Genomic DNA, 23,604 nt, shown 5'->3' with positions numbered 1-23,604 from the left:
GAGATCTCACTACCAGTCACCTGCATGAATCATGATTACATGTTTTGTGGAATTAAGCATCAATTGACAGCATTTGTTATCTGCAAAATTCAATCTCATATGACCACAAAAATGTTCTTCTGCTTCTGCAGTTTTCCATTCCTTAAATAATAAAAAAAAGCCAGAGTGGCGGCCATGTTAATCTCTTACAGCAAAAACAGCCAGGCAGCTATATGGTACCTTAAAGACTAACAAATGTTTACTGCATAAACTTTCATGGATTAAAACCGTTGCATCAATTGCATTCAGTGTTACCCTCAGTTACACATAGAGTAGACAGAGGTGGAGGTGGAAGTCAGTTATCTTTGCTTCCAATTCCACATCCACCCCCGGCCACCACTACCATGAGTATACATTTCTGTAAGGCAGGATAAGAATCTGATGGTGTAACTCTAGCCTATGGAAGCTTATGTCAGAATAAATCTGCTAGTCTTGAAGGTACCACCACAAGAAACTTGATTGCTTTTGCTTTTAAAAAAGGTTATTGTTTTGTAGCTCAAATTCTAATGGATTGCATATTTAAAGTACAAAACTTTACATATCTCAATACAATATTTTCTCAACATTGGAGCTAAGCATTAACCATTTTAGTGAGATAATGGGATTAGAAATAATACTACATCCGTGATCTATATTCCTGCAATTAATAAGAGTTTTGGTACAGTGCAGCCATGACTAACCTGCTAACTGCAATTCTGCTTTTGTTTCTGCATAACACTACGAAGTACATGGCCTTAGCTTCACAGCAGAAAGAGTGGTTAAATATAGTAAGGGCTCAACACCTCTGCACACTGTTTCTGCTGGAAAGGGGAACAACCACAATTGCACTGTGTGTTGGAAGCCTTTGAAAAAGTCAAGAAATGACTGCAAATCAAACAAGAGCAGATGAAAGTACGACAAACCAGCTACTAAATACAAGGTTCAAAATCCCCTTTAAAGACCTATCTGGAATTCTAAAAACAAAGAAACATTACTGAAATGCTCATCTTGCTGGCCGCCACCACCCCGGCAATAAGGATTAGTTTCAACAGCTCCACACACCAATTTGTTTAGGACCAAAAGTTAGGTTGGAATGCATAATGAGCTGGATAAGTGAGTTTAACTGGAACACTAAAGTTGCATTTTTGGTGTGTCATCAAGAGACATTCTCTATGGCTGCTGTACAGCTGTGAACTTCTTTCATTGTATATTTTCCTCAAATTCTGAGCCCAAACATGGTTTCAAGGCATGGTATCCTTTCTGTTTTGGTTGGCTTCTAATGGCTATAGTTAAACAGATATGTGGTATTTTAATCCAGCATAATACTTCCCTGGAGTTTACAAAGCAAGCCATATGAATGAAGACAGACTGAGTTAACTGGGTATGTTTAGCTTAGTAAGTGGGGCATAGGTAGCCTCAAGGGAGGCGAGTGGGATGGGAAGAGGACAGCTGCTTTTAACTCACAAGTCAGGCTTATAACATCTCACTGACAACATGAGCAGAAAAGGCCCAAGAATGCTGCTATATATAGCATGTTGGCAACACTGTCATACCCACAAAGGGTTGACTGCTATCAGCATGACCCAGAACTACACAATCTGCCTCCCACCATGTAAGGAAGATATACACATTACCCAAAGAGTGGAAGCAGTCCAAGAACCACACCAATCCTATGCAAATTAGGCTTTCACCAAAAAAGGGGGAGCAGTTTGGATAGCAATCACACTGCCATAAAATTTGGACATGTGAAGATTCAGGACAGCTATGTATGCAAGCATACATGCACTCATGTAAGAGATAGACCTCAAACCAAACTTGACAAAGACCTGCTTGAGATTGGAACATGACACTGGCTCTCCTCACCCATTCATAATGCTGATTTACAAGTCTAGAAGACGCCTCCAATGAGGATGCTCCCTCACCTCAGATTTCTGGGTTTTGTCCTTCAAGACAAAATTGCAAACCTTGATTCAAACACCGGTTTGAACTGAGATAGTGTTTCCCCTTGAATTATTTCTTAAATTAACTCTACAGTGGTTTGCAAAAAAATTCCTTCTTTCAGTTGGCCTTTGGCTTTATATATCTCTTCTGCAAAAGGGTGAGAAAATTGAAATGAACCGGGCAAAAGGTTATTCCATACAGGTGAAGGTTGCTGCTTTCATTATTTACCCCAAACCCTCAAGATAAGATGGGATGAACATAGAAATAAAAAACAAGGAAACTGTTCAACTTGTATAGCGTAGTGGTTAAGAAATTCAGTTGTAAGCTAGGAAGTCCCAAGTTCAGTTCTTACCACCACAGGGCCTGAGATAAACCACCATCTCAGTGTACACCTACCAGCTGCTATATTGGGATAATTCTGGCCTATCTCGTAGGACTGTTGAAGGTATTGCCAAGATAATGTGAAGCACTCTCAACAGGCATAAAGCATAAAATATAAACTACAACTACTAACTGATGATATGCCTTAAAAAACCTTACCAGTATGTACTGTAACTACTGCAATCCATGCACACTGTGTGTTGAATCTTCTCTTGCTTTTCTGTTTTCTTGTGATTAGCTAATGAAACTTGGGCCTCTTCATAGTGTTTCTTTGCATGCCCATTCACATATCTGAAAGGAAGAGGGGAAAGATAGCAAGTTCTCAAGAGCCTCCTTTTCCAAGATAATGCCTAGCGCATCTCAAACAAGCATACTGTATGAACAATTGCAGCAGTATCAACTAGGTTGGGCTGTTGATTGTTAAATTACTTGGCAGATTTTAAGTGCAGATACCCAGTAGGTTTTGGAAGTCTTCCAACAGAATAAGCATACATTCACCTTTGTACATTTTTAACAGCCTTTTTATGGTTTCAGTCCAATAAAAAACATCAGAAACTCTCAGATAAGAGACTTTTGAAAAAAATACTGCCCAGATTACCTGTCATTTTAATTGAAGAGAAACACTCTAAGTCTTCTCATTCTAAAACATGTTTTACCTAAATACGCTTTCAGGATGGGTCAAATGTAGATATACCTACCTTCCACAGTGGACACTTGAACAAGTCAGGCAGATCCAAGGACTTTTATTAGATCGGCACACTGTTAAGCATGAAAAAATAGAGAAGTTGAGTTAAACAGACTGTGTGGTGCGGTCATGTAAGCCAGTTTTTTGAGTTACAAATATCTCTTTTTCAGAAATATGAAATACAACATTTCTCACAATGATGTTTATACAACATCAACTGATTGGTAGTAGGTAACTCCTGTAAACTATAGAGAAGGAAGTTGACAGAATAAAGGTGGACAGTATATGAGAGTTGGAGAATGGGTGGGTTATTTTAAAATGTAAACATATATTTTCCATCAGTATATTTCTCACAATCATATGTTCTACATTTTACTTACCTGCATCATAATATGAACACTTGTTTTCTGACATGATCCTGAACTGATCTACGGTACTTTATATGTGTTAGAAACTCAGGTATATAAAGCTAATCACCAAATGGCACCTTAAACGGTTATAGTTGCCACAACAGAATGTCTAGGTGCCATTTTTTTTGCAGTGAAATTTATATCATCATCATCATCTGTATACAGCTTTATATTTTAAATAAAAAATCTCAAAAGCAGTGTACACATTAAAACATCAAATAAAACAATCCAGAATTTTAAAAAAATCAAGCTTCAAGGAAAATATTTCAGATCCTTTTCTCTTAGTGGCATTTTGCTTTCCCCATATTTATTTACCCCATAAGTACAGTCATACCTCGGAAGTCAGACGGAATCTGTTCTGGAAGTCCATTCAACTTCCAAAACATTCGGAAAGAGTGGCTTGAAGCCCCATCGGACATTCGGGTTCCGTTCCAAAGAACGTTCGCAAACAGGAACATTCAGTTCGGAAGCCAAAACGGCCGAGTACCAAGGCGTGCGACAACCAAGGTACGACTGTACTCTAGGAAGCCAGTGTGGTGTAGTGGTTAAACTGCTGGACCAGGACCTGGGAGACCAGGGTTCAAATACCCAGAGTCATGAAGCTCACTGGGTGACCTTGGGTCAGTCACAGCCTCTTAACCTGCCTTACAGGGTAACTGAGGAGTGGATGAATCATGTGCTCCTTGGAGATAAAGGTGGGATATAAATGCAATAAATATGCTATTCTGCTTACCTACATAAGAAAGCTGGAGGGGTCAGCCAGATGGAGATGTCAGTCACCAACCTGGCATCCAGAGATCTCCATGTTGTCACAATTGTGCAGGGGCCATGCTAATCTTCTCTGTATCGTTCCAATTTTAGTATATGTGCTGCCGAAGTGAGCACCCATGTTGTCACAATTGGACCCATGCCAGTCACAAATTGCGCCTGGCAAATTTCGAACACTAGTTAAACTGGGTAATAAATCTTTACTGGTCTGAACCAGAACCAAACTGCAACATCTACAATCAGCAACTGAACCAGAACCAAACTAAAAATGGAATGCTTTCACTTGTTTATTATAAAATCCTGTTATGTGAAGCACTGAGGTGCAGGTGGCATGATGCACTCCACTTATAAGTGTGATTAGAACCAACTTCCAATATATTGGAAAGAAAACAGAAACCAAAGCAAGCAAGCCATATGGTAAAGATCGGATGCCATACATTTCTAAAGAGGGCAGTCTGTTCTGCAGTGATTGGGATAGGGATTAGGGGGTAGTCAGCAAGGATTTTCCACTCCTGCTTTGATTGATTTGAAGATCTGAGTCACTCACTTTCCTGATGTACATTAGAAAGGAAGAAACAGCTCATTTTGCACTAGTCACAATCTCCAATTAACTCCAAAGCCAATCCATGAGGACAGCAATACAGTGGCCATCACTTGCGATTCTGAAATCACAAATTACAATTACTAATTTTGAGTCTGAGGAAAAGGTCAGTGACTTCCTTCACAGATAAAACAGTGGTTTCCAATTGAGGATCCTCTATTTTTCAAAAGCTAAGCCAGAGACCCCTTACTTTTGAAACTTTTGATAACTCTATGGTAGCTGCCTGTGCAAAGCAATTTTTTAAAGAATATGTGGGTAGCTCCTAATAAGCAAAGATTTTAAGTATGCTAAAAAGACCATAAATTTGTGATATTTCCACACAAAAATGGCAAATATTTAGTTGGGGAGAGACAAATTTGATTTTATTAATGTTTAGTACATGCGAACAAATTCTGACATTTCTAGCAGCTTCTAAACCATTCTTCTTCTTCTTCTTCTTCTTGCTGTTGTTGAGAGAGAGATGCCTCCCAACAAAATGTTAAAAACACTAAACCTAAATGTGATGGGAGAAATCATGCCTCTTTTTGTCCCAAACAATTCCTTCAACATCCAGTTCTGTATTTCCAATTTTATTCTCATATCTGGTTCAACATCAAGCCGATTTCTATGCTTGTTCTTCATAAAACAAAACAATGAAAATGTTTGTTCACGAAGATATGTGGAACAAAAGGGAACTAGATGCCTGAAAGCAAGCTTTTCCACCTAACACCTTATAATCAGCAAAAACCTTCACCCAAAATTGGTCAAGTCTACATTCTTTGAAAAATGATTTCAATGAACCATCACAAGTCATGTCAACAAGTGCATCTTGCTCTTCCACAGATAAGAATTGTTAGTTGTACATCACCCTTCAAAAGGATTCTTTATCCACAAATTTTCAGGATTCCGTGCAGTAATCCAGATTTGGTGCACGTAATTGCTGAAGCTAGTCACTAAATCACGCAGGTGCTCAGTGATGTAATGTTTTACTTTCGGTACCAATTCTTCGTCAGTGGCCTCCAGAAATGTCTCTAGTGTTGGGATGTTAGTGAGGCTACCACCTTCTACTCAGCTTGCCCATAACTATAATTTTTAAAATCACTCCCTCAATTTTATCTTCAACATAAAAAATATTCACATCACGACTTTGAAGGTTTCTGTTGAGATTGTTCCAAGTATGTGAAAATGTCTGCTAATTAAGCTAGCATACAAAACCATGCAAAGTTGCTCAACTGATCACATGGAAATTTGAATTTGTCAAAGAAAGTTGTACTTCATCACATAACTCTTTGCTTCAATATCTCACCCCCCGACAGCCAATGCACTGTAAAAGTATGTAAAAGTAACTGCTTAAGTTGGCTTCCCATTTCTTCCCGCAATTTTGAGAAGATCCTAGAATTCAAAGCTTGAGATTTGATAAAATTACTAATCTGGACAATTTCATCAAGTACCTTCTTTAGTGAGTCTGGCATCTTCTTTGCGGCCAAAGCTTCTCGGTGAACACTGCAGTAGGTCTATTTCATGAAAGGTGCTACAGTCTTCACCCAAACAAGCCCACTGATTTTCCCTGACACTGCAAAAGCATCATCTGGCAGTAGCTCTCCAGGATTCCAGATAAGGATTTCTGCCAGTCCTATCTGGAGGTGCCAAGGATTGAACCAAGAACCTTCTGCATGCAAAGCAGATGCTCTACCACTGAGCTATTGCCTATCCCCAGACAATAGGAAAAACTTGTCTCAATTGCTCCATTACAACAGAATTAAAAAAAGCAACTGTGTCCCGAGCCTGCATGTTTTATATATGCAAAATGCTTTTTATAGGAAAGAGTGTTCAAACATGCTATTCTTACTTGTAATTTGAAATGGTACATCTCAGCAAAACTTTGCAGCATATGGTTCTGCTAACTGAGGGATCTTGCACCTTCAAGACATAAGTGAAGGCTTGGTCAGGGCTTGATAAAGGATTGGTGAAGACTGAATAGAAAACTACTGGAATTTTGTAATGTTGGTAATAGTAATAGTAGTTTATTATTATTATAATTTCATCCTTCTGTGCCCAAGATTCGTCCCTGGCTTAAAGAGATTAATTAGCTAAATACAATACTTATTTGGAGTGAGGTTTTTATTCTTGCTGATTACCCAATAGGAATAACCAACTTTCTAATTTATTAGGATTCTGCCATACATCTCCCACCCCCAAATGTAGCCACATAGCTTCCCACAGAAAACAAGAAAATAAAATCTGCCTTTTGCACTAAACTAAATCATCAGAAGGTGAGCTGTTGTGCTAATCATAGTGTCAAATTGCTTAGCTATTTCCCTTGTCTGACTTCCAAGATGAGACATGAATCCCAAACTCATACGACACTGAAAGACTTACCTACAAGCCTTGGGGAATCCTCTAAACTTGATAGTCATTGAAAGCAATTAGAAGTTCTTTTCAGTTGAAAAGTGGAGAGCAAGGGGATGGGATCCCTTACATTCCCTCCCCCCCCCCCCCAATGATGAGCAGGTGAACCTGCCCCACAGAGCAAGCTATCTGCATTTGCACTCTCCCTCTCTCTCTCTGCCCCCTCCAATCACAAGAGCCACAAGAAGCTCTGTCAAAGATTTTTGCCCAATCCCAGCTCACTTGCAATCCAGTAACTCTTTCACAAGTTTTTCTCCTGGGAGCAAACAGGTGCTGGTCACAAGCAGAGGCTGCATGATCCATGGAAGGCTTTCACTGTGCAATTAACAAGATAAGCGAGTCCTCCCGCCAAGAGGATGGTGCTGAATTAGATTCTCTTTATTCTTGTATCTCCAGCCTCCAACATCCTAAGGAGTCAAAGCACTCCTCAAAGCCCAGGCATAACAGCATAATGTCTAAAACATTGCATTTTGGGGCCACACTATCATCACAATTATATTCTATGCTAGAATAGAGAGATTTTAAGAAATATGCCCATGAAATCTTAGGTTCAGTTCCATGCAAGCTACAAAATGCAGCCACTCTCTCCAAACACTGACAGCCCAATTAGTGTATTTGATGGCATACAGCTATAGTTCCGAAAAATAAGCCTTCATAACTGTGGTGAGATGCTGGTGCAACTCAGACATACAACCAAACCATAGTTTGCACTAATTAGAGCTTAAAACCCAAGCATGATGTCTGAATTCTGAAAATTCAGGTAAACCATTGTTCAGAGTTGCTTGGCTGCTTAGTACTCCAGCTTCTAGGTACAGAGAAGCCTTCAGGGGCAAAGTAATATACTTATGCCTGTAAACTGAACTTAGTATCTATCTAGATGTTGAAAATATCAAACCAATTTTACAAAATCAAAGCCCTTCTTTGTGTGAAAAGGGGAGTCTTTATACAGCTCACATTAAAGAGAAATAAACAGAACTGTTCTGCAGGTTTTAGCTAAAGTGTCTGCAACAGCAATTACCTACAGTTTTACCCAGCTGTATTTTTAGAATGGCCTCAAGTATCATGAAAGACATTCATATAGGAAGGATTTGGCCAAAAAGAATCTGAAATGCCATAAGGCCATCTGAAATGAGTCATATGTCTCTTTTCTTCAACATCCTGTTAATTTGGGAATGTGGAAACTATATTTGCCATTGCATAACAGAAGAGGGAGAATAGTGTTGTTTACAACTTTGTAACTTGAAGTGAGTTTGCAATGCTTGTTCCTTATTTACACAATGGGCACAGCCATTCCCTGCAAAGAATTAACTGCTCTATTTTTAAAGAGCAAAATATTTCACCCTATAAACAACATTTAGTCTGCCCCTCAGTTGGCTCCCTCCTTTCTAAGCTTTAGGTGAGCCGTTGAGATCTTTTTATTCTGCTTAGCTTTTCATTTGCTCTTAAGTTTTTCACCATTTTATTCTGCTTCTTGAATGCATTTGTTTGATTGTGTCTCAGCTGGTTTTGTTGCAAGCTACTTTGGGGGCATATAAACCAATTCATAAAAGCAAAATGTTCAAACCACTTTACATGTTATTCCAGTAACTATTCCAGTAACCCTGTGGAGTAGACACTATTATGTGCATGTTGCAGGGGGATGGGGCTGAAGCAATGACACAGTGGCTTGCCAAAGATCACCTATCATTTTTTAGTCAGCTGCAATGACTTTCGAACCAAGAACTTCTCAATTTTTGTCTGCTATGTACTGGGTAAAGGTAAAGGTAAAGGAACCCTTGACCGTTAGGTCCAGTCGTGGTCGACTCTGGGATTGCGGCGCTCACGTCGCTTTACTGGCCGAGGGAGCTGTATTTGTCCACAGACAGCTTTCGGGTCATGTGGCCAGCATGACTAAGCCACTTCTGGTGAACCAGAGCAGTGCACAGAAACGTCGTTTACCTTCTTGACGGAGAGGTACCTATTTATCTACTTGCACTTTAATGTGCTTTTGAACTGCTAGGTTGGCAGGAGCAGGGACCGAGCAACGGGAGCTCACCCTGTCAATGGGAATCGAACCGCCGACCTTCTGATCAGCAAACCCTAGGCTCTGTGGTTTAGACCACAGCGCCACCCGCGTCCCATATGTACTGGGTACCACCTCTCTGATATCATATTCAAACCCAGGCTGGTACAAAGAGGGTTGAAGGTGAGTAAGAAGTTATCTGTAGCTTCCATACTCACAGACAAGAAAAGAGAAAAGTCAAGTTAGGATGAAACAGCAGACAAACAGGAAATGGGCTTTAGAGAACAGCTGAGTCAAGAGACTGAAGATAATGCCCAAGGTAGCTTTAAACAATACACTTCTAAAGGCAACTCACCACTCTCCAAGAACTTATTAGTCATTTTCTTAGACAACTAAAAGACCTGCACTAAAGCAACAACTGGCTAGTTTAAATGATTGAATTTTGCTTGTCCTCCAACTCTGACCACTGACCTCACTGCACTCTTGGCTTCCAACTTCACAAGTCCCTTCGTCCAATCCAACTCCTTACCCATGAGCAAGATACTTGCTTCCTCTGGAACTTCTCTCTTAGTGGTTGCTTTTTCCCTTTACTCTGTGCCTTCAAGGTTACTTATCCCTTCAGGAAAAATTCCACATTCTACTGCTGACACAGTCACCCTAAGCAGCGAGCCACAGCAGCTAAGCCAATACCCGAGAAACAACTACGCAGATAGGCGGATGGCAGCCAAGATTCAAGTCTATTACATATAAACATTACTAATTCATGTATATGATATAGTTCCCTTTTCATCAAACCCAGCCTGTCTACTAAGAGCAAACAAGACTATCTTCTGAAGCCGTAGAGACTAACAAGATCTGTTGACACAGGGAACCAAACATGCCTGCATTTCCAGGTAACCAGAAATTCTGAAGTAATCATGAAAATGTATATAACAGAACCAATGAGATACAGAAAAATAAAGATACCTTATTAATGTATTCTTTGTTATTCTGTTTTAAGTGCTTCGTTAAAAGTTGTTTTTCTTCTACTCCACCCTAGCATGAAACCAATGTCATACCCCTTAAGTTATGCAAATACCCAGATGAGGCCTGGTTTCCATTCAGTAATCAAGATGATATCAGCACTGGCTGAGCGAGAACACAGAAAGTTGTTTTTGCACTTATGAGCGAGGAGGAGGAGGAAAGTACACACTTGGACTGTGGCCACAAACCCCTCCCTAATCTACCTTGAAGCATGATTGCCACATGGAAGACGGATTTAACATTTACTGCATGTTGCACATTGAAGGAAAATTATATGAAAATGATTTATAGATGGTACCTAACTCCAAGTAAATTGGCAAAGATGTTTAAAAGTGAAACAGGTATCTGTTGGAAATGTCAAGAAGCAGAAGGAACGTTTTATCATATATGGGTGGTCATTCGAATAGTTAATGATGCTTTGGAAAGGATTTATAATGAAATGAAAAAAAATGGTTTACAAGAATATTCCAAAAAACAAACAAACCAGAATAAGAATGTGTGTATAAAGGGGAATGGAAATTATTTGTGGAATATTTGGAAAACAATTGTAAGCAAGTGAAAACACTAGCAGGATTATTGTAAATTCAACAGTATAATGTAGATTAAGATATAATGGAAAGGGGGAAACTAGATGGAAGAAATAGAATATGCAGTTACTTTTGGAAGTACAAGGAAAAACAAAGAAAAAACGGGAAGTCATTGGATGTATTGTTGTATATTTAAAGGTGGAAAATGTATATTTGAAAATTTAATAAATAAATTGTTTTAAAAAGCAGCATGAATGCCAAATCAAAACACAAAGAGGATAAAGCAGCATTTCACTGATGCAGCAATCCTTACCTGCACACACCTATGGCTGGATGATCATTTTCCAGTATCACTGAATTACTTTAAGGGTCTCATTTTTGAAAAGAATTACTTACAACTCAATACAATAAAAATCACATGCAACATTTAAAATAAACAATAAAGAATGCATGCCAAGCATCATAATAAAAAAAAATTGCTAATAAAATTGGGCCAGCTACGAGGGAAGCAAAGGTATAGGTCTGACATTTAGCTGTTGCTTGTTCTGCCTTTTCATACAGCACACTCGCTACAGGAAAGCTTCAACCGCAATTTTATGCTAATGACCAGACTGCATGAAAGATTAACCTCAAATTCAACTTCAAACTACTTTCTAGTTCTTGTTTGGAGGCAAGCTGCCATTTATAGAAGCCCTAGTTTTCCCAATTCAGCTATCACAGCAAATAGAAAGCTTCTCAAATAAGAGGAAATCTGAGCGTGTGAGAGGAGCACCTAAGTAGGGATACCAAACCATGGTTTGGCTGAAACATGATAAACTGTGCCTAAACTGTATCAGAGCTTTCCACAGTATCACTGAGCTACTTCTCTGTGTAGCCAAGATGAAATAAGGTATTAAAATATTCTGACATGTAGAAATTGACATGTGTTTTAAATCTGCTTTTAGTTTAACAGTTGGTTTTAATTATGTTTTAAGTTTGCCTTTCATTGTTTTAGTTTATGTAAATGGCTTAGAGGTTCTATTTATAATCAAGCAGTATATAAATTTTGTTAAACAGATAAAAATAAGAATGATTTATTTCAAATGACAGTTGCTGTGACAAAGGAATTATGACCACTTGCACTGACAAGTGTACATATAATCCTCTGGTATCATTTATAACCAAGACTGGGTACATGTGCAAAGATTTTCACAAGCTGACAGAATAGTTTTCTAAGCACTGCAATAGAACCAAATTTCAATCGCTATGGCAACCTGGCATCTAACATATATTTCCAGCCCTATGATCTATACACTGAGTCGATACAAACAAGGCATACAAAGAACCCCTCTTCAGCAGCTGCCCCAGAATGAATCACTCTTACTCTAGTCTAGATGAGAGTAAGTCTCCCAGGCAACGTCCAGTTATGCCAAAAACCTTAAGCCATGTGGGTCAAGCTGGTAACACAATAAATATTCCCATTTTAAAAACGTAATTGAAAAAGCATAATAAATATTCAGTACAATAATTGAAGACATTGTTATTAGTCAAGAGATTAGACCTGCCTGTAAACTGATCCAGCAAATACTCTCAATGAAATGCCTATATTTCAAAAATGCCACTATCATTTTATTTTGTTATGGTTACCATATGTTAAAATGGCTACTCATGAAGGATGCTTGCTGCTGAGCCCTGCAGCAGTCAGTGTTAGAAACTGAGATATGAAAGCTAGGAGCTAAATAGCACCTTAAACCTAGGTTATGGGCGCAACAACGGAATGTCTAGGCACACTTTTTAAATAACAAGAATACAAAGTTGAAAATGAATAAACTGCAACTAAAATATTATGTTCATTTTTCAAATGATCTATTCCTTCCCCTGCCCACCCACCCCTCTAATATTCTTAAGAGGGTCTCTTCTCCAGTCTTCAGAGAATAGCTGGAAGTAGGGAGGCAGAAAAGGGTCCTCCTTTCCTTCCACTCTGCAGTTTTAATCTGAAATTTAAGGTGCAGTACTGTGCCCAGAGCTCAGAAACAGCTCACACTGATGAAATTCCCTGTAGCAAAATCCACCTAGAACAATGGGCGTTTTGAACACTGGCAGCAATCCTAGTCAAATCGAGCAGCATTACAAAGCTTCTCTCATTGGCTACCTGCTATAACTGCAAGTCTCTCCAATAGGGAACACAAGCAAGTCCTAAGTGGCAAAAGTGAGTGCTTAGTGGAGAGTTTCAGACTAGAATTTGGGTGCGCGGGGCGGGAGGACTCAGGTGCAAATTTTCACTTAAACCATGAGGTGGGCCAATAGCACAATCATCCAACTTACCTCTCACTGGGAGCAGTGTTCGAAACTCCCATTGTTCTAGACACATTTTACAACAGGGAATTTCATAAATGCGAGCAGTTTCTGAACTCTGGAAGCACCTAATATTTCATATTAAAACTGCCACTGCTGAGGGTTTGGGAGGAGAAATTCCTTCCCGCTAAACTTCCAAGAGATTGCTGCAGCTACAGGTAAGTTGATAGGCTCCACCTCTCAGCTGGCCTTACAGAAAGGCAGTGTTTCCCTCTCAGAAGCCTTGGATTGGCTGCCCTTAGGCTAGGAGTACAGCTGCCTTTTTCCTCCCTCCATCCATCTCATTCCCATCTTGTCTCAACCACTGAAAACGGGCAGGGAGCAAAGTCTTACTGCCTTGTCTGGCTCTTTCCTCAAGAGAGCTACGAAACTCTCCCCCCACCCATCACTGAAACTGCTGGAGGAATGGGCTTGTCTACAGAATTAATTGCACAGGAGAAATTAAACCTTGGGTGGAATTTCACACATGTGGGAGATGGAAGGAGAACTAGGGAGAATGATCTAGACAGGAGTGGTGGTTTTCTAACTTCCCATCCACAGTGCACTTGAAAACTGCTGAGCATCTTGGTGGACCATTTAAATATTTTTCTCTGTTTAGCAACTCTAATGCACTGTACTTTACAATGTTAAGGAATTCAAACGGTAATACAATAAAATGCAATGTATAAGAAATAAAAGAAGCAATTTGGGCACCATTATGGGGGGAAAGGGTTTTCAACCCTGATCTGGATCTACCTGTTACTCAGAAGTAAATCCCAATTGAGTTCAATGGGGCTTCCTCTCAAGTACAATATGCATGGATCGGGGACCTGAAAAATTTTCTTTTGAACTCAATATGTTTTGTTTAGGTTTTAGCTGCCTTGTTTAATGCACTTTTAATGTATGACGTGCTTTTAATTTTAAATATACTAGCCAGTTAGTTATGGTGGTTTAAGTAGCACATGTTAAAGTGTTATCTACTTCAGACTCTCACAGTGATGCTTAAAATCAATACAAATTTTGGAGTGGGATCATTGTAGGACACTCAAGGTGGGTGTCTCTACCATCAGCTGTATAGGCCTTTAATATGTGTTAACTGTACAGTGGTACCTCGGGTTAAGTACTTAATTCATTCCGGAGGTCCGTTCTTAACCTGAAACTGTTCTTAACCTGAAGCACCACTTTAGCTAATGGGGCCTCCTGCTGCCGGAGCACGATTTCTGTTCTCATCCTGAAGCAAAGTTCTTAACCCGAGGTACCATTTCTGGGTTAGCGGAGTCTGTAACCTGAAGCGTATGTAACCCGAGGTACCACTGTAGTGCCAAAAAGATATATTTATATGAGGGAAAGAGGGTGTAGGGAGAATCCATGGCTTGTCTGCAGAGTGGAGAGAAGGGAGGACCTTTTTCTGCCTCCCCACTTCCAGCAGCTCTCTGAAGACTGGAGAAGAGACCCTCTTAAGAATATCAGGGGGGCCAGCAGGGGAAGCATGGGTTTGTTTTTGGGGTTTTGCAGTCTTCAGATGAGGACTGCACCTTGTGAAAAATGAACACAATATTTTAGCTGCAGTTCATTCATTTTCAGCTTTGTATTCTTGTTATTAAAAAGCGCACCTAGACATTCATTGTTGCACGTATAATCTAGGTTTAAGGTGCCATTTAGCTTCTAGCTTTCATACCTCAGTTTCTAACACTGGCCAGAAGGTGGATCCCATGGCGAGTCTCATCAGTGGACATAATTCGGAGGCCTCCAGTTAAACAAAAGCTTTATTCTAAACACCACAAAAATGAGGAATAAGTACAGCATCACCGAACAGTCCCAAGGAATGAAGTCACAACTGTGCTCATTAACTTTATTGACTATATTTAGATTCCCAATTCAATTATAGTTCTCTATATGTCATATGAAGCAGAATTAAAACAAGATAAAATCACAAATTCATTACAATCTAAAAACAGCACTAGAGCAATTATAATGAATGGTTTAAAAAGCAGTAAAATACAACCATAAAGAAACAGCAAAAAATAAGAATTAAGAACAGCAGAGGTTAAAATTACTGTCTCACTATAAGAACAGCAGTAGCAGAGAAAGAGAATGCCCAATTAATGACATCCAATATAGGCAGAAAAATTGTTTTCACTAGAAATGTTTACAAACCAGCCCAGAATATATTATTTGTCATCTTGTATAATTCTAATACAAAACACAAAAAGACAGGGGGAAAGTTCCCACACTTGTTCCCTTTATATGTCTGTAGTATATTATACAAATAAAAATAACTCCTGTCCTCCTCTGCTGAACTCTGTTCAACAGGGTATTCCCAAAGGAGTGTAACAGCCACACATACATATGCGCGCGCGCGCGCGCACACACACACACACACACAGAGGAGTCTATTGGAAATTCACATTGCAACACAGTACATCATAAGCTCCTGGCCTTTCTAGAGCGTTACAAGCATGATTGATGTTTTATGGACTGGAAGAACCATGGGCGGGCTGAGACTGCAGGGAGGGGAAGGTGGTAATGAGAGGGGAGCTTTATCAAACAAAGCGTATGGAAAAACTCTGGCATCCTGTAAAACATTCCTGCATTTGTGTAAGTGCACTTATGTTAATTTACATATACAATAGACAAAGATGTATCTGGCCCTGTCTCAGCAAAACAGCAACTTCAACTGTACTCTTTAGGGTGCAATTGTAACATCTTCCAAACTAATTCAATTTTGCAGCAAATTCCCCCAAATCATTATCAGGATATTTATACAAACGTCAGACTTACAGGAAGCCATTTGCAAGGGGCAAGTAACACTTCCATGCAGACAACTAGCTTGTCAGGCCCTAAAGACAGCTCACAGTACAGTGGTACCTTGGTTTACGAACTTAATCCCTTCCAGAAGTCTGTTCTTAAACCAAGGCGTGCTTTCCCATAGCAACGGTGGATTCAATTTACAAATGGAACACACTCAATAGGAAGCAAAACATGTTGTTATTCCAAGTCAAAGTTCACAAACCAAGACACCTACTTCTGGGTTTGCAGCGTTCTTAATCCAAGTTGTTCATAAACTAAGCTGTTCTTAAACCAAGGTACCACTGTATACTTTTATAATCTGCAAGATACTGACACTGATACTTTTTACTACCTTCACCTATGGTAATGTTATCTTTCTGACCTTCCTTGAGGAAGAGGAACTTCATGCCAGTGATCTTGCCTAACAGATCTGCTTGCCTGAGCTAATAGATATGCCCCTTATGACTAAGTTTGTAAACATATTTCTCAAAGTTGTTTTCTTTTTCAGTGCTTTCATTTACACTTTAGTTCTCCTGCAACATCACATAGTATAATTAATTCTGCTTTAACACTGCATGTTTTACAGAGTAATATAACTGGTTTAGCCAAAGGCAGCAGTAGTACCTACCACACCTTAGCTCTAGGATGGAGTTGCACAGGAGATTCAAGCAAGCTAACAGCCTCTCTCAAACACAAACAAGAGCAGCCATGTAGCTTTTCCTCCATAGAAGGAAACCTCAGAAAACAACATTAGCAAGGTTTCCTCACTTTAGTGACAAGATGCAATCCACAACCCATTGAACTGCAAAACTCCGACTGAGTTTTGCAAATTCAAAAGAGAGGCTTTCCGAGTACAACTCAGACATTTTGGAGAAAAAGAGAAGTTACAAGAGCACAGCTGAAACACTGTAAAACACCCTACTATTGATTTACTTCCTACTGGAAAGGTGAAAAGAACTCAAAGTGAAATAACTAAACACAACATACAGTACTCTATTTCCATGAGCGTACTGAAAATGTAAAGCAAGTGTCTCAATGTTTATTACCACCATGAAATGAACAAAAGGCCAAACATGGAAAGTCTTACATTTGCACCACAACACACATCTCAATTATGTAAATATTGACTGAGGCCATGTGTACACACAGAGGAATCAAATTACCCAGCATTTCCTGTTGAAACTTTCCCTCCCCATATGTTTTATTGCACTATATCCACCTTCCAGCATACTGTGGCCCAGTTCACTGACATGGCCTAAATTCAAAAACACAAGAGGCACCTTCGAGCACATTAAGCACAAACAGCCTCTTCAGGAACCAACCAACCAATCTTTACTGCGGTCGAAGACCAGGCAGCAAAGTTAGCAACAGCAACACAGCCTCTTCAGCCTCCTCTTTGGTAGGTTTTGTTTTTCTCGCTACTGCTCTCTCACTGGAACAAAGAAGCTAGAAAGAAATTTCTGCATTCTTTCCCACTTGAACACAACAAACCCCTTGGCCACCTCCTCTCTCCAGGAAAATGCCTTGCCTGCCAGCACATGGTCAGGATCACATCTGCTAGCCTTCCTTCTCTAAGAAAGTAAGACAAGCTAGGCAGAACTGTAGAGGCCAAGCATTCCTGAGCCCACAAAATGGGAAGGAGTAAAATGAGGCCTGCAAAAACATTCACGGATAGATGAATGCAAAAACTACGTATCCTGAGCTTTGGGAGGTAGGAGTGCTGCAAATGATCCATCTTTCTAAAAAGAGTAGAAAATGTGATCCCTGCTGAGAAAGGGTCTGAAATCGAAGACTTCCTGCTCCTCTTTGCAGGCATCCTTTCCTTGCCCCCCCCCCCCCGCCCTAGCATCAGTGGACCATAGGCCACAAAGGAAATGAGAAGGAAGCTCAGGATTTCGGGTGGGAAGTTATATAAGGAGGCAGCCTAGTACTGTACATGCATAACGAAAAGAAGATGCACTGTTGTTTGCACACAACAGACAGTGGGAGAATACCGAGAGATCAGAGAAAATGATTTAATGGGATCAGGAGTGCAGAATCTGAATGCGGAGTCTCACCAGGAGGGGATAAGAAGAGGAACAGGAAATCTTACACAGAACCGGGAAAGTGAGGCAACGGCCACGAGGCAGAGCCTGTCAATGGTTACCACAAGTTTAAGACAGGGGAAAACCCAAGCCAGACCAAGGGAGACGCGGCGCCTCTTCAGGGTGCTGCCCCCTCTTTGTTGCTCCGGCGTGTAAGGTGCAGGCAAGGGCGGGGCGAGGGGCAAGAGGAGGCAAAGCGAAGGCCCCTCAAGCAACAGGGAAGCCGAATAAGGTGGGGGGGGGGGAGAGGACGGACTCAAGAGAGGACTGAGGGAGGGGGTCGTGGTTGTTGCCGGGTGGGGCCGGGGGCGAGCTCGAGAGAGACGGGTGTTGAAATAAAGCCGGGCGGGCGGGACCCGTGGAAGGGCCTGGACGTGTCCCTGGAACAAAGGAGAGCGGGGTTGGGGGGGGAGGGGAGCGAGGAAGATGAAGGTGCCTGTCAGGCCCCCCCCCGCTCCCACTCACCGCTGCAGCACCACGAGGAGGGCGATCCCTGAGGGAACTTGGCCGAGTCGGGGGCGAGGCAGACGCTGGCGCCGAGGTGAGGGCACTCCATGGCGGCTTCGGCGGCGGCGAAGGGCCGGGGCGCGACGTGAGGCGGGCGAGGCGAAGCGCAGGCCGGGACTGAGCGGGGGGGGGAGGGGGCAGGCCGGGGCCCGGAGAGGCGCGCTCGCTCCGCCTTTTCTCTCTCTCTGGCGCGCGGGGTAGCGCCGCTACTGCGCATGCGCCGGCCGGCACCTCAGCGCCCGGGAACCCTCCAGCCGCCCGGCCGCCATCGCGGTCTTCCTCACAGGCGGCGGCGGCGGCCCTTTCCTCCTGCCGCTTCTCACGGCGAAGTCCCCGTCCCGGAGGACCACTCGAACCCCCCAACTTGGAGAGCTCCCGCCGCCGCCTCACGGAGCTTCCGGAATCGTAGTTACGGGAAGGCGAGGCGAAAGGCGCCCTCGGCCCCAAAAGGCAGAGTTTAGCGGGGGTGTCGGGTAGAGCAGCTCCCCGCTCGGCTTGTTGGTGTTGTTTATGTGGCGCGAATGGGAACCGGAAATGAGCGGCTCTCGGCTTTGTCTCTCGGGGAGTTTGACGGCGCTCAGGCCCCGCCCCTTCCTTCCCCACCACTCGCTTCTCCCAGGAATCCAGGCTCCGGGTTTGTCTTCCCACCGCCTAGTTCGGCTTTCCCAGCGACGGCTCTACGTAGCTCCTGCTGTTCCCCCTTTCGCCGCTAGGGGGACGGAGCAGGAAACGCGCTGCCATCGCTGCCGCCTTGCGCTAATCCTGAGATGAAGGCATCGCCGTCAGACTTTTCCCTTTTTAAATTATTATTAATTTCCGCAATTGCTGCTAGTGGTCGCCTTATAATGGTAGCTGAAAATGATTGTCAACACATTTCCCACACGCAAACACATGCACAACAAAACAACTTAAAACAATCACAATTTAAAATGCAGTAAAATCCAATTAATCAAAGTTACCAAAAGTAGAAAACAGCAGCAGAATAACTTAGCAGCTAAAACAAATCAATGAAAGGGGTTGAGCAGAAGGCACAAAAACAAACATTTTTGTTGTCCCCAGTGACCTTTTTTCCAAAGTCAACCTAGCATACACACTTTTCCCTCTCAGCAACACTGTGAGGTAGGTTAAGCCGAGAGCGAGTGACTGGCCCAAAGTCACCAAGTGGGCTTCATGGGTGAATAGGGATCTGTGTTTTGGCCTCCCAGGTCCTAGTCCAGCACTCTAACCACTATGCCACACTGTCAGATACCATCTAAAAATTACTTTATAAAAGTTTTCTTTTGAAGTGATTCTGCACAAACTGCAGCTTACAGATCAAGCACAAGGGAAGCCCCACATAGAGCTCATTGCAGTAATCAAGTCTTGAAGTAATCAATTGTAAGGGAAAGCAATGCCGGGAAAATTTTGTATTTAGAGGAGATAGGTCAATTGGTTCATACAATTCTTCCTCATTGCTTAGGGAGAAATGTGACTCATCAACCTGGGAAAGTTGCCAATCTAGGAGAAGGAAAATCTGATCTGAAACCACTGCTGCCTTTTGGGATATTTTCAAGAGAGAAAAAAAGGCTGGGGAGTAAACACTACATGGATTGGAGTCACTAAGACAGTTGGGTGGCCCCTTGTATGCCTCCTTCCAGCAACTATTGCAGCCAGGCTGCTGCCAAATGTATTGTTCTGCTTTCTTTGGACCACATCAGTGAGACTGATGTCCGGACAGCCCAAGACCTTCCTACGCACTGCCCAGGCTTGAGCACTAGGGAGGTCACTTCAATGTTGATAACACAGTGGTTTGGCTTCACCCCTGGAGGCACGCTTCATTGTCTCTTGAGACAAATGAATGCCAACAACCTCGTTGCTTATTGGTACAATCTCTTTGGGACTGTCAACGGTTTTTGGTTTGCTTTATTGTTTTGATGTACTGTTTGTGCTCTAATAATAAGTAGCAGCAGGGTTGGGAAGATCCACATGGCCCGGCTAGAGGATGAGTGCCTGCCAGTAGTAGTCTGCAGAGTTAATTAAGTATGCTGGCCCCTGTATTTTGGACTAGCTTAACAGGTGGGAGGAATTTAGATATTAGGCCAGCCAGCTACAGGTTCAAATTATATAAATCTCTCACATGGGGTCAGACTTTGGAGCTTCATGTAGAAACTGACCAGGAGGGTGTCATCTTCCTTTCTTCTTCATTCTTAATAAACTACATAAAGTTTGGCTTTGGGATCTTGCATATATTGTTGCAGACTTGCAGGATTAGTGTAAAATCTCCCATGAACATAAGTCACTTGGTTCATGCTACAGAAGGGGATGCCAAAGAAATGCAGGTTGCTTGGATCCAGAGAACTGGTTGTTTATAAGCGGAGAGCAATGTTGATGAAGTTTTGTTTTGCCCTGGAGAAAGTTAAGTATACTAGATGCTATCTCAGGGTCCCTGGTTAAATATTTGCTTAGGGTCCAAAAATCCATCTTTGTCAGAGGGTGCTGTAGGGGTCCAGCATTACGGGACAGTCTTTTTAGTGTAACTGGCCTACTGCGCAAGGCACTTTTGTGTAAAAGAAAAAAAGGGGGGGGAAGGCTTAAGAGGTTTCTACTTGCCTCCCCTTCCATTACAGGGATTTCCCACCCACCCAGTTATGCTGACCTACCTGGAGAAGCTGTGACCTTTTGCATGCAAATCGAGTGTTTTCTCACTGAGCTACAACCCCCCCTGAGTAAACTGCCTTGGGTAGTTTTTTGTGGGAAAGTGATATATATTTAGAACCAATACAATCACAGCGGAGGAAGTGACCTTTTGAAATAACACTGAGGAGAGGACCTTCGGTTCCAGCAGCTTAATTTTGAAGCCTTTCAAGCATGGTAGCTGTGGGCATTGGTCTCCAAAGAAAATACATTTTCTCCCATACTATTTCCACTGCTGAGCACCAGGGGGCGCCAGGCACATGCTCCAGAACTCTTACTTTTTTTAGACACTGAAGTGCCTTCACTTAACAACAAACTAATTCATTGTGCATTGCTGTTATTTCTGCATCTTTCAGTGGTAATCCGTGAAAAACGAGATGGTCTAAAGTCATTGAAAACTGTTTGGTAAGTTGAAATTTCTGGTTTTGGAATACACTTTCAGATACTCTGTTCTGATCATCAGCTTTTACACCAGGCATAGGCAAACTCGGCCCTCCAGATGTTTTGGGACCACAACTCCCATCATCCCTAGGTAACAGGACCAGTGGTCAGGGATGATGGGAATTGTAGTCCCAAAACATCTGGAGGGCCGAGTTTGCCTATGCCTGTTTTACACAGTATTCTAAGTAACTAGGAAGGTAAATGAAAAAGATATCGTATTAATAAAGGAAGAGAGAAGACAGCCTAGGATTAAACAACTGAGGAAATCAAAACTAAGTGTAAGTCAAAAGAGCCAGGTTTCACAGTTAGGGAACCAGAAAAATGGGTGTAGCCAGGGGGCAGCTGCTCCCCCATCAAGTTAATAAATAAAAATACTTAACTAAAAGTAGAAATAATCAGAACGCTTGAAATTGAAATGCTCACTGAGGTCACTTGGGTGATGATATGGCACATTTTAGTGACACATCTGGCAACCCAACTGAGTGATAGGCTGTGTTTTGTGAACTCACAAATTGCATCACAGGTAACACTCTTCTGGAAGCTTCTCGTGGTTTCCAGCATTTTCTCCTGAGAGTGCGCACTTGCAGGGACTGCCTAGGAACTGTTGTTGATACAATTCATTCCGAATCTGATGATGACAAGTCCTTGTCCTGGCTATGCTCAGGGGTCAGGGGTCTTACCTTTCCAGCAACCAGGTGGCTCAAAGGAGAGACCGCCTATCCTCAACCTTAGCGGCAGAGAATCCTTCCTCCTGAGAAGAACCCTTACTCATGAGCAGCCCTTTATTCTGGAGCAACATAGCAACTGGGCTTTCAGGCATGGATTTTGTCATTGACTTGCAGCCTGAGCTTGGACCTTTCTCCATCTGCATTCTTGAGGGCTGGGGCGGGGTGTGTGGCTCAGCCTCTCCATCTAAATGTGCTGGGAATCTGTTGACAATTAGATTGGATCCTCTGGAGGCGGCCATAAGGAGGCCCCCCCAAATTCATAGGGTCTTCAAGGCTAGCAACAGGGGGCCCTGCCTGCTCTCCCAGGTCTTGGGCCAAGACGAGGTCCAGGTCATCATCCAAGCAGTCAGTTTCTGACTCTCGGTCAGTTTCTGACTCTGGCATTTTTAAGAGCACCCAAAATATTCTTTTAAAAAAATATTGGTTTTTTACAAGAACAAATTCAAAATAATAAAAAGAAAAAACTTTTACCATATCCATATATGAGATTCTCTGAATCCCATTACTTCCCCCCATCCCCTGCAAGGGTCCTTAACATAATTTTCCTAAAACTACATTACGTTCTCCACAGTTTTCATCGCTCTAAATTAACCTTATTTTTTGTTTCTTCACAAGTCCAGCTAACATTTTTATTTGTTTACAGTGGTCTCCAGTGCGGTTTTTGGCGCTCTGCAGAAATACAGGAACCATTAAAGGGCTGGGGTGCACACCAAGGTGCACACGGCTGTTTCTGCATATATATCTTTAATGGTAATTATGTAAAATATATTAATTTGCTGGCAGTTGCGCAGAGCATTTTGCACGGATAAATGTCAACCCATACTGGTTATTGGAGCTGCATTTGAGAAAGCAGCTATGACATTGTTTTTAGAAGATTTAAGCAAAGATCTGAGAGTTTCCTTTCTCGCTTCAGAATTTTGCTGAGCTTTTAGATGTGTTTCCTAAATGCCTGCATTGTTTTATGTTGCTTTGATTCTCTCAAAATTACTTGCGATCTAGGCAAGACAGGTACAGGAGCCCTGAGAGAACAAAATGTTGGCAACGCAAGTAGGCAGAAAGGAGTCGGCCCATATTCAACTTCTGCATATTCAGCTGGCCCTGCCTACCTACCCCAAAAGCCCCTGAACCTTCTACTGGGGTTTCTCACTTCTCCCAGCCACCTCCCACTAGTAACCTCCTCCTCCCTCTCAGCCACCCTGTCCATTTGTGACATCACAGGAAGTTTGTAGCCGGTGGCAACTGCTTAGGGGTGCATCTGCACGGCCTCCCATCCTGGTACTGGAAAGGGGAATGTCATGAACGTTACTTAGATGCATTTAGAAAT

The 23,604-nt window shown here is 42.0% G+C and overlaps 1 protein-coding gene and 2 long non-coding RNA genes across 6 annotated transcripts in view; 1 reads left to right on the top strand and 2 right to left on the bottom strand.

Annotated features, from left to right (window-relative positions):
* Positions 1 to 23,604, bottom strand: part of LOC310664289 — a 258,524-nt gene that overhangs the window by 221,141 nt on the left and 13,779 nt on the right. The window lies entirely within an intron of this gene.
* Positions 1 to 23,604, bottom strand: part of USP3 (ubiquitin specific peptidase 3) — a 45,743-nt gene that overhangs the window by 21,621 nt on the left and 518 nt on the right. Inside the window, exons 1-3 of one of the 3 annotated variants that reach the window (XM_083413087.1) lie at positions 18,397 to 19,002; positions 3,039 to 3,099; positions 2,500 to 2,631 (exon numbers count right to left, since the gene is read on the bottom strand). In XM_083413087.1, the coding sequence (XP_083269213.1) occupies positions 2,500 to 2,631; positions 3,039 to 3,099; positions 18,397 to 18,655 (452 nt within the window). In that variant the 5' untranslated portion in view covers positions 18,656 to 19,002. Of the gene's footprint in view, positions 1 to 2,499; positions 2,632 to 3,038; positions 3,100 to 18,396; positions 19,003 to 23,604 lie in introns of those variants that run through there. The other 2 variants (XM_083413089.1, XM_083413088.1) reach the window with 2 other exon arrangements.
* LOC310664284 lies at positions 19,161 to 23,556 on the top strand. 2 transcript variants are annotated; one of them, XR_014504862.1, is made up of 3 exons: positions 19,161 to 19,286; positions 19,898 to 21,516; positions 23,280 to 23,556. It is a non-coding gene; the product is annotated as an uncharacterized lncRNA (long non-coding RNA). The 2 variants fall into 2 exon arrangements; XR_014504863.1 differs by lacking the exon at positions 23,280 to 23,556 and adding an exon at positions 22,076 to 22,690.

Source organism: Podarcis tiliguerta (assembly GCF_965153285.1).
Source record: "Podarcis tiliguerta genome assembly, chromosome: 14".
NCBI lineage: Eukaryota > Metazoa > Chordata > Lepidosauria > Squamata > Lacertidae > Podarcis > Podarcis tiliguerta.
This window is presented reverse-complemented; position numbering and strand designations above follow the sequence as displayed.